At 38.9% G+C, this 15,373-nt stretch overlaps 1 protein-coding gene and 1 pseudogene across 1 annotated transcript in view; one reads left to right on the top strand and one right to left on the bottom strand.

The window, feature by feature from the left end:
* LOC107573946 (contactin-3-like) overlaps positions 1-7,112 on the bottom strand; it is a 10,357-nt gene extending 3,245 nt beyond the window's left edge. The window contains exons 1-5 of the mRNA XM_016260407.1: positions 6,794-7,112; positions 4,508-4,837; positions 2,362-2,667; positions 1,845-2,138; positions 995-1,321 (exon numbers count right to left, since the gene is read on the bottom strand). Of these exons, the coding sequence (XP_016115893.1) occupies positions 995-1,321; positions 1,845-2,138; positions 2,362-2,667; positions 4,508-4,837; positions 6,794-7,109 (1,573 nt within the window). The 5' untranslated portion in view covers positions 7,110-7,112. The remainder of the gene's footprint in view (positions 1-994; positions 1,322-1,844; positions 2,139-2,361; positions 2,668-4,507; positions 4,838-6,793) is intronic.
* The window catches only part of LOC107573945 (uncharacterized), a 65,704-nt pseudogene that overhangs the window by 22,778 nt on the left and 27,553 nt on the right, over positions 1-15,373 (top strand).

Genomic DNA, 15,373 nt, shown 5'->3' with positions numbered 1-15,373 from the left:
CACTGTGCAACAAGTATAGGCTACGCTCATTTTTGTGACACTCTTAATGCATTTTATTTATTTTCTTTGTATTTTCATTTGATTTAATCCATCTGATCGCACAGGCGCCTCACGCACACACAAACAACATTAGTTCTATTGTTGCCTGATATTTCAGCCATTCATCATTAAACTCAAATGCCATCAACCAAACATAAGTTACACTGTTTATTTGAAAAGGTCCGCTGTAAAATCAGCATGCAGCGCCCAAACAAACATTTTTGCTCATGTGAAGGATTTTACACAGATAATAGAACATGAGTGAAGTATAAAGCCATGTTTAGGCTACATAATGAATAATAGTTATGCAAACAAATTTTACAAATATGGCAAAAATTGAAACTCTTGTATTCTTGTATGAGACAGGCTCATGAGCCTAATGCCGTTTTAGTTTTGCTTGACATTTGTATGCTGTTTATAATGAATGCAATATAGCCTAATTTGGGTTTTATTTTATAGTTTAATATATAATTTTATAACTAGCCTACTTATTTTTCATTATTGTTCTGTTCTGAATACCGTTTGTTGTAAAATATTTGTTGTAGAGTGAGGGGAACTAAATAGGCAGTTTATATTTACCAGTATTTTAATATACATATAAATTACATAAATTAATGTAGCCTAATTGTTTGCAATTACAAGGTTAACAGGTGTTTTTGGAGTAAGATAAATTTCTCTTTCATGAGATTACTTCCTCGTTTTGGCCGGGTTTCGTTTCTGCATGTCGTAAACTCAGGGGCGAGGCTTCTAAACCAGGGTGTTTTTAGGGGCGTGATATTCAACTGACGATTGTTTTCTGGCGCCACATTTATCAACATACGATCATTGGTACGATGAGATCGGCGGCATACGAATGTTTCATGAATCACACGTGAACTCTGTCGTAAGTTGATTTGTGCGCACGGATCTGCACTCGTTTCAACGTTAGATTGATAAATGAGGCCCAATGACTCACCAGTGACAGTAACACTGACATTCCTTTGGATGATGCTGCTGCTGCTGTTTATCTCTAGTTTAAAAAGTCCAGAGTCTGTGATTGTGATGTTTGTGATGGTCAGAGATCCAGTCTGATGATCCAGCTTCAGTCTGTCTCTGAATCTCTCAGTATCTTCATTACACTGAACATCTGTACAGATATAACGGAGATCTCCAGTGATTTCAGCGATGAGAATGTCATTAAAACGCCATATAATCTCTTTTTGTTGGTTTGTTTCAACATCAGTGTGTAAAGTGACAGAATCTCCCTCCTTCACTGATACTTTGCCTAAACCAACAGAATAACCTGAAGAAGAAATCAACAGTTCATTACAAGTCAAACAAAAAACAACAGGGACCACCTCCTAAAGTGGTTAAGAATCAATAGGTTCAAATCCGTCTCGAAAGCATTTCGGAGATCATTTACACCTGGTCTTTTCACAATCGAACAGCTGTCCGATCAGAGAAAACGCATAAAGTGACCAGGTGTAAACACGGCCACTGATCATCATGCACATATTAATACTTAAGATAATTGTGCTATTTTCCACCACGTTAAGATACAATGTCACATTTTTCAACAAATATGGTTTTTATTTTTAGTCCTACTGTTTAAATCTTCCGCATAAATAACATGTTTTAATTTACATTTCTATTAAATTAGCAGAAACTAAAAGCGACTCACATCACATTCAGTGTATACTGATCAGTTTATGCGCAAATGCCTTGACTTGAAAGTAGAGGAAAGTAAATGGCTGCAGATGGAACCGGACACATATGAGATAAAAGACAGATATATTTTTTGAGTATCATCATGAAATTATACTCACTAGTGACAGAAACACTGAAGATCTTTACGAGGCTGCCACTGATCTTTAGTTTATAAACTCCAGCATCTTCAGTTCTGGTGTTCATGATTGCTAGAGATCCAAACTCATCCAGCTTCAGTCTGTCTTTGAATCTCTCTTTACACCGGACATTAGTGCAGATCTTACTGAGATTGCCAGTGATTTCAGCGATGAGGATGTCATTAAAATACCATCTAATCTTTTCCTGTGGGTTTGTTTTAACACCAGTGTGTAGAGTGACTAAATCTCCTGTCTTCATTGACACTGGCACCCCACCTGCACAAACACCAGACACAATCGAAGTGAACAGTTAATTATGATGAGCCAAACAATCAAGAAAGGGCTGTAAAAATGTTTTTCTCCAGATCATAAAGATTTTGAGAAGTCAAATATGTCTGGATTCACATGCAAACAAACAGCAGAAGAACATCATTGATTCACACATTCACTCATCAAACACACATTTACACAATTTATATCATCACTCAATGATACTCACCAGTTACACTGACACTGAAGTTCGCAATGATGCAGATTCTAATGCTGTTGATCTGTAGTTGATAAAGTCCAGAGTCTGTGGTTCTGGTGTTTGTGATGGTCAGAGATCCAGTCTGATGATCCAGCTTCAGTCTGTTTCTGAATCTCCCATCAGCGTCTTTACACTGAACATCTGTGCAGATCTTACTGAGATCTCCAGTGATGCAAGTGTCATTAAAAATCCATAGAATATTTTCTTGTTGGTTTGTTTTAACACCAGATTTTAGAATGACTGAATCTCCCTCCATCGCTGACACTGGCACTCCATCTGAACCAACCCAACAACAGGTAATTACAAGCTAAACTAAATATGTCTGGATTCATAATGTAACACATGCAAACAAACAGCAGAAGAATAAATATCTTATACATCTTAAAGGATTAGTTTACCACAAAATGAACATTTCCTGATTATTTACTCATGCCCATACCTTGAATATGACTTTAATTCATTAACAGAAATTAAGGTTTTTGAGGAAAACATTCCAGGATTTTCTGCATCTAATGCAAATGATCAGGCAATGATACCAAAGTCCCTTCTATTATCTTGGAATGTTTTCCTCAAAAACCTTAATTTCTCTTTGGTTGAAGAAAGAAATTCATATACATCCTGGATGGCTTAGGGATGAGTAAATAATCACTACTCCTTTAATGAACACCATACAACCCATACATTTTACATAGATGAATAATATCTATAATAATACTTCAAGAAAGTGTGCTATTTACCACACCATATGTGACCCTGGACCACAAAACCAGTCATAAGTAGCACAGGTATATTTGTTGCAATAGCCAAAAATACACTGTATAGGCCAAAATTATCGATTTTTCTTTTATGCCAAAAATCATTAGGATATTAAGTAAAGGCCATGTTCCACGAAAATATTTTGTAAATGTCCTACCATAAATACATTAAAACTTAATTTTTTATTAGTAATATGCATTACTAAGAACTTAATTTGGACAACTTTAAAGGCAATTTTCTCAGTATTTAGATGTTTTTTTTGCACCCTCAGATTCCAGATTTTCAAATAGTTGTATCTCGGCCAAATCTTGTCCTATCATAACAAACCATACATCAATGGAAAGCTTATTTATTCATTATTATCGTTTTATTATTTGTTTTTTTAAATTGACCCTTATGACTGGTTTTGTGGTCCAGGGTCACATATAAGAATTCCTTTGGGATTCAGTGGAAGGAAAAATAATCTCCTTATATAATAATTTTACAATGACTGCTGTATTTATTTCAATCTCTTCCAGTGAAAACTGCTCAGAACCTATTTCATTTGAATGGTTTATGTATGTAGACTGATGGTCTTTTCCCATCAGTAATGAATGTAAAATAAAAAAGAAGATTGTTCTCGAGAGTGCGGATCATAATTCCCTATACTAAATGGTTTATATATTAACAGAGTGCACTATTCCAGTTATCTATCTATATATATCTATATATCTATAGATATATATATATATATAGACAGTATATGTATAAAGAGGTATGACCAATTATAAAACATTATCTCTATGTGTCACGGCTTGGTGGCAAATAAACTAAATAAAGGGCTGGATTTAGTCACAGCAGTGTCTTTTTTATTCACGAAACTCAAATGGAATAGAATACTCTGAACTCAAGATATAACTTTGGAACAGAACAACCAAACATACATCGATGAGATACACACAACAAGCTGAGGTGGCTGCCTCTGACTGAGGAGTGCATTCAATCAGTTTAATGCACAGCTAGCTGTGGACTATCTACTAAGATTCATCAGGCTTAAATTGTGAGAGACTGTCCACCACAGATTCCTGACTTTAACCCCATTGAAAGTATTTGGGATGTGCTGGAGTCGACTTTACACTGACTGTCCAAAAAAAAATTCCCACACCATTTCATTGGACTGCTATTAGCTTTGAAAGCATAGTAGACAGACTTGTTAAAAAAAAAAATCGTATTGAAGGTGGAAAAAGATCTTTTTTTTTAATTTTTTTTTAATCTTTAAAAAAAAGTACTGTCTTAACAAGGGGTGTATACTTTTTTTTATCCACTGTACGAGATCAAAGATGGAAATAATTACTAAGTATCATGAATTAATTTTACTCACTAGCAGCAGACACACTGAAGCTCCTAATGATGCTGAATCTGCTGCTCCTGATCTGTAGTTTATAATCTCCAGAGTCTGTTGTTCTGGTGTTCATGATGTTCAGAGATCCAGTCTGATGATCCAGCTTCAGTCTGCCTCTGAATCTCCCATCACACTGATCATCTGTACAGATTTTACTCTGATCTCCAGTGATTTCAGCTATGAGAATGTCATTAAAATACCATCTTATCGAATTATTTGGGTTTTTTGTTACGCGAGTGTCTAAAGTAACAGATTCTCCCTCCTTCACTGACTTTCTCTTCATTTCATCTCGTTCAGCAGCAGGAACATCTGAAACACAAACCAACAGCTACTATAGGATCTTTTTTAGCACTGTAAAGCTGCTTTGACACAATCAATATTGTATAAAGTGACTTTCATGTTGCTTTTTGGACTGAAAGTCATGAAAGAATGTTATAGTTCACATTATGAACACATTTAACATACTTTTGATTAACACCAAATTCTCTCAGCACTTTGGTTGATGAACTAAATGTCAGTGAGGATGAAACAATAGACCAGTTAAAACAGATGTCCAGAGAATCTTATCAGAGATGGTAAGATTAGAAACAGTCATCTCCTTTGGCTGAAGTGCAGCGTTTTAATCAATCTAAGCTGTTAAAACTAACAACTCACAGAATTATAGAACAATATGCTTAATAGACACAAATGTTACAGTTCTGTTATAGCCTCCAAACTGCAACTAGTTTTTACCAGACTTGACAGACAAGGATTGTTTTTAGGGATTCAAAACCATATTGTAATTGTTAGAATGTCCAAGGATCAGCATTCTTGACCTAAAAGTGATCAGGCAGACCAAACCGCAAGCCCTAGAGACTTGAAACTTGGAGGGATGGTAGTACTCACAATATACAGCGTCACAATGTTAATGTTCAAAAAACATATTATTTTTCAAATACTGTACATTATTGTAGGTCCTCTATGCCCCGCCTCTCTCAAACGCTTAGTTTTCTACAAAGTCCCTCCTTCCGACAAGCGCAGTCTGCTCTGATTGGCCAGCTGACCCAGTGCATTGTGATTGGCCGAACACCGCAAGCACTCGTCGGAAATGTAACGCCCCTTACCATAATCGCGAGCTTCATCTTTCAAAATAAATGTAAAGACAGAGCCCGAAAGGGGAACAGAGTCGCGTGACAGACACAGTGAGGAAGCTGGTATGTGTTTACATTACACAAGCCACAGTTAAGACGGTTGTGACCCTGTCTCTCTCTCTCTCTCTCTTTCGCGCGCGCGCGCGCGCGCGCGCACACACACACACACACACACACGATGCAAAAAACTCCGCATTTGAACGGTCAATAGCAAATACTTAAACTAATAACAAAACAGTAGCTGATTCAGAAGCGCCAGATTGTCATAGCAAAGTCAGAATTACCTCCTCTCCTAGGTTCACGAAACGGTCGTCCATAAAATGTATTGCTGTTCTGTTGTAAGTAATCTTAAAGATTCCTAAATGCATCTACTTCCGGAAGGCCAAATAAAGTGCTTTTGCTTTCGCCTAGAAACACACAGCGTCTCCCTGACATGGCTGCGTCAACACTAACTGCGGTTACTGAAACCACGCCTTCTTTCTTTGCTGCACATTTGGGCACATTATGCTAATATTTCCACATAGTGAGGTAGATATGTGGGGGCGTGTTGGAACGAGCCGTTTTAGGGGGGCGTGGCAGAGTCTTAACTTTGATAAAGAATATCTCTTAGGTTTTGAGACTTTAGTCTTTGCAACTTCAGGGATCTTATCTATGCACAATCAGCTTGTAACACTCCAAAGAGAAAGGAAAACTTGAAATCGCATCATATGACCCCTTTAAAACCTTTAGTCGCAGACTCAAGTGTCTTATATTGTTGGAATCGGATCGATCATCGCCTTTTAAGATATTTTGGATTGTAATTAACAAAATTTAACAAGCAGCAAAAATCATTTTGTATATACAAATAATAAATAGAGTTCAAAGAAATAAGATACTGGAGACCCTGATCAGTCTTGATGATGACAAAACCATTCATAGAAATAAAGTTTGGATTTTGATAAATCATTCCATTCAAGTCCATACATTTAAGTGTGTAGTTCAGTAAATGTATTTTTGAAGGAATTATCTATGTTCTGTTTGTGAATTAAAATACAGGTAAATAGAAAAACACCTCTGAATGTCACAGCAAAAAATATCACTAAACACATTAACGATGTTAAATATACAAGGCTCGCTTTCAAACATAATGACTCACCATGAACAGCAACAATGAAGATCTTGGTATTGCTAATGCTAATGCTGCTACGGTCGCGGTGGACCCTGTTGATCAGTAGATCATAGAGTCCAGAGTCTGTGGTTCTGATGTCTCTGATGGTCAGAGATCCAGTCTTACGATCCAGTTTCAGTCTGCCTTTGAATCTCTCAGTTCCATTATTACACTGAACATCTGTACAGATCTTTCCACGATCTCCTAAGATTCTAGCTATTGCAGTGTGATTAAAATACCATCTAATCTTTTCTTTTTGTTTCATTCGAACACCAGTGTGTAGAGTGACTGAATCTCCCTCCATCACTGACACTCCGTCTGTAAAAAAACTGAAAAAACCTTAAAAAGAAATCAACAGTTAATTGTAAGTCAGACAATATTATATAATAGGAAAATGCTGTGAAAATATTTTTCTACAGATTGTGGGTGGCAGCAGAAGAACATCATTGATTCTCACATTCACTAATCAGACAAACATACATGAGTCTCACATTTGATCTTGAACATCTTAATGAACATCATGAACATTAATATTACCCATAATAATACTTTAGGAAAATGTGTTAAATTATCAGGAGAGTGGAAGTAGACAGGGCTGCTGTTTTATGCCCTGTCTAAATACCCACACTTGCAGTCCTGGCCTGGCCTAAGTGTATCAAATCATGCATCATGTTGTAGAAATAAATCGTGAGACTTTTTGCTGACATCTCGGGAGAGGTCACGGAAACCTTTCCAAATGCAAGTTAAATATCAATAATAATTAGATATTACATGTAATTTTGTAGTAAAACAAATTAGGGCTTAATTATAAGCCAAACAAAACTTCACAACAGGAAAGTGCTGTGAAAATGTTTTTCTACAGATCATGAATAGTATGAGTAGAGAAAATACATACATAATACATTCAAGAACATCACTAATTTACGCATTGACTCATAAGACAAACATGCACATGAGTCACAGGGAAGATCTTTTGCAACTTGATGATCATACAAAGAAAGAAACATGGCATCACTGTAACTTACCATACACGAGTAAATACATGAGCATTGAGAGCAAGTTTGAGACAAACTTCATTTTTACAATGTTTGCCTAAAAATGAAAACTGATTCAGTAAAAAAAAAAAAAAAGCTTTTTCCTCTTCTTCTTCTTCTTCTTTTGGTTTTATGGCGGGTTGCGAACCAACTTCATAGGTGCATACCGCCACCTACTGTGATGGAGTGTGAAGAGAATGTACCATTTCTCACCTAAATCTTAAATTCTGTTCATTATTCCACAATTCTTAAGAAATCTCATGATTGCACTTATTTGTTTTCCTGCATTTGGACCATCATTCAGAATACTACTTAATGAAAATTCTTTAACTCCTAAGGATTGTAATTCATCTTTAAGTCGATCCCTTTCTCTTTCATATGCTGTACATACCATCATAACGTGTTCCACTGATTCCTCTGTTAAACAAACATCACATAGACCAGTATTATGTTTCCCTATAATGTATAGTGTTTGGTTAAGATTTGAATGACCTGTTCGTATACGTGTTAAAATGACTTGTTCCCTTCTACTTATGTTATGAAAGCCAAGTCTCCTGAACACATATGACATCTGGGAGATTTATTAGCTCATGGATCATTTTTTTAAACTCTTGACCATTCGCAGATAAACTCCTAGCATTCCATTGTACGATCCTAAAGGGCATTTTATTTTTGTTTAGCTTTTGCTTGGCTGGTGCCTCCTGAGAATTAGCATTATTCTCAGACTGACCTAAAAGAGCTTGAATTTTCTCAACTGTTACATCAGTTATAGCCAGATGACGTGAAGCTGCAGAAATGATTATTTTCAGTTTTTCAGTCCTTTTGTTTGTTTGCGCTGTACAGTTAAGCTTTTTCCTCTCTTCTTCTTCTTCTTTTTGTTCAATGGTCGTTCACTCCTTAGGAGTATTACCGCCACCTACTGTATATCTTGCGCACATGGGTGATAAATCTGTATTGCTATCAATAAGAAATAAAAAAATAAAAATTGTAACGCCCCACCCACCCCAGAGGATCAAGCTTCAGCTGGCGCTGCATGTTCAGCTCCTCCAGCTTCCACACTGTGCTCCTCACCCTCCGAGATGGGCAGAAGCATCATGATCCTCATCCTCAAACACTAAATCCTGTGAGCTCTAAAAATGTTAAAACCACCTTATATATCTGATTATCACTCAAACCCTTTCCCAGAAGGTCCACGATGCTCACTGGCCGGTTCCTTATATTGCTAAAATTCTTGAGACGTGGGACAAAACAGGTCCAGCAAGGGTAACTGTTATTAGCTTTAAAAAATACAAATATTTTCAATTTTAAATGTCATGAGGGATTAATAATAGAATGTATTTAACACAATTATCACCTTCAATTTCATTTTATCATTATTATACCAAATCTGTGTTTCTTAATGTCCTCTCACTACGTCTAAAACAGTGTGTCCACAGAGAAGGGTTCAATCATTCATATGCAATAAAATGGATAAAAATGTTTTTTGAATGATGAAAAAGAGCTTGTTTTATCAAAAGCAACACTTAATAATATCTCCTATCAAAGCAAGATTGTTTTTAATGACACATGCATGTTTCATAAGATTTTAAAGTTGCGTCCCCACTTTTTGTCAACATCGTCAGACATTCAATAAAATGTAATAAAATCAGGGAATATCAGGGGCAGCTGTCACTCTAAGGACCCCCTTGCCACAGTCCTCCTCTGCAGAGTACATCAGTGTCAGACAGGCTCTGCTAAGTTTTATAGTTTTAGAATATTTTAAATCCTAATGTTAATATTTCCTGTGTCACAGCCATGATATGTCAACACCATCTTCCAATTTCTGAGGAAATTATTTGAAATATTTAGATAATTGTATTCTCCTGAAGCAGGTTCCATTAGCATCTAGCATCAACAGAAAAAAATTAAATGTCTACCACATGAACTCCATTGGTTTTGTGAAAGAAATGGCAAATTTGTCAACACCGTCAGATGTCACCACCATAAGATTTTGTGTTCCAATGATATATCAAAATACTTCAATGTGACTCTTGAATAAAAGCTTTATAAACAATAACATACTCACTGTTTGTTGTGTTTGTTTTAATACAGCAATTGACTGATTCAATGTATTTGATAGTTAAAATTATTACAAATTCAGGTTTTCGTCACCTCCGTCAGATGTGTCAACTCCGTCAGTTCTGTCACCTCCGTCAGTTGAATATTTTGATAATATTTCATTATGATATTTTACATTTGTTGTGGAATTGTTGGTCACATGTGAAAGTGTAATCTGTCTGCTAACACGAGAATGTGTTTTGAAATGTTAAAAACATCTTGAATGCTGTTAAAGATAAAGCTGAGATTATATTACACTGTCCAAGGTAAAAAAGCACATTTTGTTAAAAAAGAGAAAAGTTGGGAGGTTGTATCAAAGCAGAGCTCAGTAGCTTAGTACATATAAGATACATAAATGTAGTTTCATTTGTCTGAGTACAAGGTTTTATTTTTTTCAATTTTGCACCCTGTTTTGTCCCACTTCTCAAGAATGACTGTAATGCTAGTTTTCATATATACTACATTTAAAAAGCACATGCTCTGTTTCAAAAACATCACATTCATCACACATACCATTTTCATGCTTCCCCATTAATGCAAGTGTTGAATTTAGTCCTGTGTGACCCATCCTTAATCTAGAAATAATTACTTCTTCCTTTCTGTGCCTTCCATAAAACTGTTATTTTTTCCCTACTGATTTAACAATATAATACCACCAGCCTGTGCTGCTATTTTCCTATCTTTGTTGCCATATTCTTATTATTTTCCTTCTAATTACTGATTTTATCTAATTTCTTCCTAGAGGTACCTTAACGTCCACCTGCTAAATTATCTGCTGTTTCATTCCGATATGTGGCGGTACCCAACAAAAGTATACAATTATCTCTCGTTGTTTCACTAGCTAAAGTAAAAGTAATCGCACGGGAGGCTCCTTGCACACTGTAACCAGAGACTGTCTTACTATATGGACTTCCATATTTCCATATTTCCATATTTAAATAATTTGCCACTGATGATTCAAATGCGAGTTTTAAGCAGTGTAGAGTAGCGCTTGTTGTTTGTTGTTTCTCCGATCACAAATGCAGACATGGTTTTATGTTTACGCAGCGCGTTATGCAACGCAACTCGTAAAAAGACAGTACAAGTCATTATAATCAGTAATTATGTCCCCACTGGATGCAACAAATGCCTCGTTTATAATGGGTTTTAATGTTTTTGTCTGGTCGTGCCGGGAGACAGCATCACAGTATGGTGAGGGGTGTAACATTTCCGTCACATGCTTGAGGTATTCGGCCAATCACAATGCACTGGATAGTATTGTGTCGTTCTATTATATATTATGTTATTTACTCAATATGGTATTATCTTACTTAAAATATTATGTATGATCATGAAAGTAATCAATATAATAAAAATGCTGAATTATTCCCAATACTGGATGTCTTAATGAGGATTGTATGAGGGCCTTTCCATTGGGCAGTACTGGTGGTTTCCATAGGATTGTACCAGTTGTAAAGAATTGTTCAGCTCTTAGGTGCTAATTAATATCCGGTGGCAACCACCTAAAATTGTCCGATCGGAACAATTACCTTAAGTGATGTCCGTTTAAGAGGAGCTAGATGCACACACCACTCATAGACCACTCATTGCAAACCTGAACAGTTTAGTTAAGTGTGTTTCTTTGATGCACGCACACATGTGATTACTCAATATTGCGGGAGAACTGGCTCAAATACGACCTTCTAAGGCGAGGGGAGCACTGCCTGAGACAGCATTACAGAAGAAGGTTCTCGCAAATGCCACCTATACTTCCCACTCGATGCCTCAGTAAGAGGGGATATCCTGGAGCCCGGACATCCAGGAATTTTTTGCAGTGTCGTGCCGGGGGCCTGATGATCAAAAAGGCTCCCGCAGAAGCCTCTGACCTGGCCGCATGGTCCAGGAAGTATGAAGCCGGAATTAGGGCTATCATACCGGCTGAACACAATATCGACGAGTGAGGTAACACTGCAAGTCGAGCACCTGGTTTCTGAATCCAGCAAAGGGGTGCTCACAGAGGACCTACCTTAAAAAGGACAGAAAAACACAGGTCCTGGAAAATGCTGCAAAGAAATCTCACAGAAGGATTATACACACATAACCACCAGCACATTAAATACATTATATAGAATGGATCATACTCACCCACCATGGTTCCCGCGCCGGAGCCCCGTTCAAGAGGCGACTCAAAGAAGCCTCTAGTCCAGACCATCAGCAAGGTGGTCACTATGAAGCCATAGAACCAACCAAACATATAGGTCCAGCATAAGAGACGGAAATGCAGGAAAATTCCTACCTAACCTCGGTCAGGGGGAGAGCTGGTGGTTATAGGGGAATTAGGAGCTAAGGGCAGATGTAAGACCCCGAAGGAAACGAGTGGATACTCAAGTATCACTCTCATCCGGACGAAAGCACTGATGCTTTGTCTGGATCACATCCCTAGGTCTTGCCTACCTCCCTTTGACCCGCGATTCCTTCTACCCCAACCCGCAGGCGGGGGAGGAGCCCGAGCCACGACACTAGCCTTCTGTGGCCGTCTCTGATCCTCAGACCGAGACGGACCAGGACCCCTATGCTGTTCGGGCTTAGACCTGGGCCATCATGAAATGAAGGACTGAAGGCCGCTGAGCACACCTTTGCCTCCCTGAACTTCTCAACCACCGTCTCAACGGAGGTAACCAAAAATATTTGGAAAGGCGAAACCGGCGCATCGAGAAGAAAGCCCCTCTCTTCCATCCCGATATCTGCCAGGTTCACCCACAGATGTCTCTCAATACCTACTATAGCTGCCCTGCTTAGTAGCACAGAGAGTGAGATCTGTGGCGCGGCGAAACTCAGCTACCTCATCAGACCTTTATCCAGGTCTTCCAGCAGGTCAGCCTAATGTGCCTGGAGCACAGCATTGTGCGCAACGAAGCAACAGCCTGACCCGCTGCTGCGTATGCCCTGCAATCTAAGCGAGATGGCAAGGAGAGAGTTTTAAGAGAGGACGTCTCACCCATAGAAAGATAGCTAGCCAGTCGTCTTTTTTACAGGGGCATCCTCTCATAGTCGTTTCCGCGCTTCGCCTCGATGTTGGCATAACTCGTATGTTAGAATCGATGAATGAGTAAGAAAGATAACGTTCAATACTCACCATACGCAGAGCAGGAGGATTGGGAAGGCTCAGCCTCAGCTTCTTCGCCATCCTCAGACATCTCCTGCTCTTACCGGGCCGCACCCAGCAGAGCACCGGCCCCCGGATCAAACGATGTTAAAGAAATAACATCATCCTCCAGCAGCTTACTCTCGTCCACAGCCGACGAGCGTGAGAGGGAAAACCCCTTTTTAAACTCATCAGCCTGATCCACCTGCGATCCTCACGAGCCCATCCTCCTCCGTGACTCAGCAGCGGTGGGTCCTGAGCTGCGGGAAGCAAATGGCTGCCCCCCCTTTCCTCGAAAAGAGAGACAAAGGAGAGCGGAGCTTTTCATTAAAATACGCTCCCAATGAACGCGGATTGCCCCCTCAAGGACATCGCGTGCGTGCTCTTTGCCCAAACAAACAACGCAGAGATCGTGTGTCATCAGGTGTCAAATAACGACGACGCGGATGTACACACCCTCTAAATGCTTTGCTAGTGCTCGCCATAACGATAGGAATATAGATCGCTCTTACCACGGAAATGCATGCTTCAAACAAAACGGTCAGTGAAGATGAAGAAGAGAATGATATGTTCTCTCGCGCCTATTTATACTGTAGTCGCACCGGTAGTGATGTTATGGGCTGTCGCCGACCAACGTGCTGAGCACTTCCTCAGTGACAGTTTGCGCACCAATGGTGGTGTACAGTGCAGCTTTAACAGGTCTGATTTCTCTTTCCCAGGATCCTCCGAAATGCGGGGAGTTTGGTGGATTGTACTGGAAGTCGATCTGTTGCTTGGCAAGTTCTCTTTGTAACTGAGGATGAATATTGTTGAAGGCATCCTTAAGCTCACGATCTCCACCCTTGAAATGGGTACCCTGATCAGAGCACAACTCATGAGGTTTTCCCCTACGGGCGATGAATCGACGTAGAGACATGAGGAAAGAGTCTGTGTCGGCTTAAGAGAGAAGGTCGATGTACACTGCCCTTGTGGTCAAACATTTATAAATTATACCCCAGCGTTTTTCGTTCCGGCGCCCAATGTTGATGGTAAATGGGCCAAAGCAGTCCATGCCTGTGGAGTAAAAGGCTGGCTGGAAGAGTCTTAAACTAGAAGGGGGTAAGTCAGCCATTTTAGGTATATTGGGCTTGCCACGCCACCTTTGACACTTAGTACAGTGATGTTGAATTGATCGAACTGCTTGACGACCTCTCAAGATCCAGTAGCATCTTCTGATTTCAGCAAAGACCCTTTCAGTACCAGGGTGATGGAGCTGTGCGTCGTACTGCTGAATTAGTAGCTTAGTCACTGGATGAACTGGGTCTAGGACAATTGGGTGAAGAATGTCAGGGCTGAGCAGGTGACATCTTCGGAGTCAACCACCCACTCTAATCAGCTGCATGTCAGAATCAAATTCAGGAGCTAAGGTCTTTAGACGACTGATTGAGGAGATGGGTTTCCCTGCTTGAAGCTGAGCATATTCGTCAGGAAAACTCTCCATTTGAGACTGTTGCATGATTCTGAGCTCGGCTTTCTTATGTGTGTCAGCAGTGACAGTGTCTGTGGGACTGGCCGCCCCATGAAGGTGTAAGGTTTTTAAAAGCTCAAAAGGGAAATATTTATGACGAATTATAACTGGTTATGATTCATAATAAATATTTAGATTAGATCTTTGAATTAACTGTAGCAGAATCAATATTACTATTACTTGATCTGTCCGTCCACCGAGCAGACAAAATAATCATTTATTAATTCAGAGAAAGATTATTTTCCTGGCCACGGAAGAATAATCTTTTCTTATTTATGCAGTGCTAGCAGTAATTTAACAAATGTAGCAAGGGTTGGAACATTCATTGACTTGAATTGTGAGCAGCAACAGAGACAATCATGTGTGAATATAAGGGATTTAATAAATTAAACTATATCTAACATATAACTAACTAAGCAAAACACATACAGAATGAAACAAAGTAAGGAAAAGAGAGAGAATAGAAAAGAATGGCAGTATTTCACATCACTTAACCACAACCTTTGAAAATCATCAAAGAATCCAAAAATCACCTTAAAAAGGGCAGAAACTTAAACACACATCTAAATAATTTTAAGCGGTTACTTGCATTGGTTTTCGAGTGCTGAAGAAGACTCCTGATGCGGTAGACACCGGAGGTCTTTTGATGAGTTCGTGGGGAGTGAGCTGGAAGTTTTTACTTCTGGTTCTTCTGACGAAGGAAAAGTCCACAGCGACCAACGTTACTTGAAGATAAAAACTGCCGGAAAATAAAACTCAAGAGGAAGATCTTGAGAGTCTTGGAAAGGTGTTGTCTCAAACGAAGA

The sequence above is a fragment of the Sinocyclocheilus grahami genome, unplaced genomic scaffold (assembly GCF_001515645.1).
Source record: "Sinocyclocheilus grahami isolate Dianchi unplaced genomic scaffold, SAMN03320097.WGS_v1.1 scaffold2074.1, whole genome shotgun sequence".
Classification (NCBI taxonomy): Eukaryota; Metazoa; Chordata; class Actinopteri; order Cypriniformes; family Cyprinidae; genus Sinocyclocheilus; species Sinocyclocheilus grahami.
This window is presented reverse-complemented; position numbering and strand designations above follow the sequence as displayed.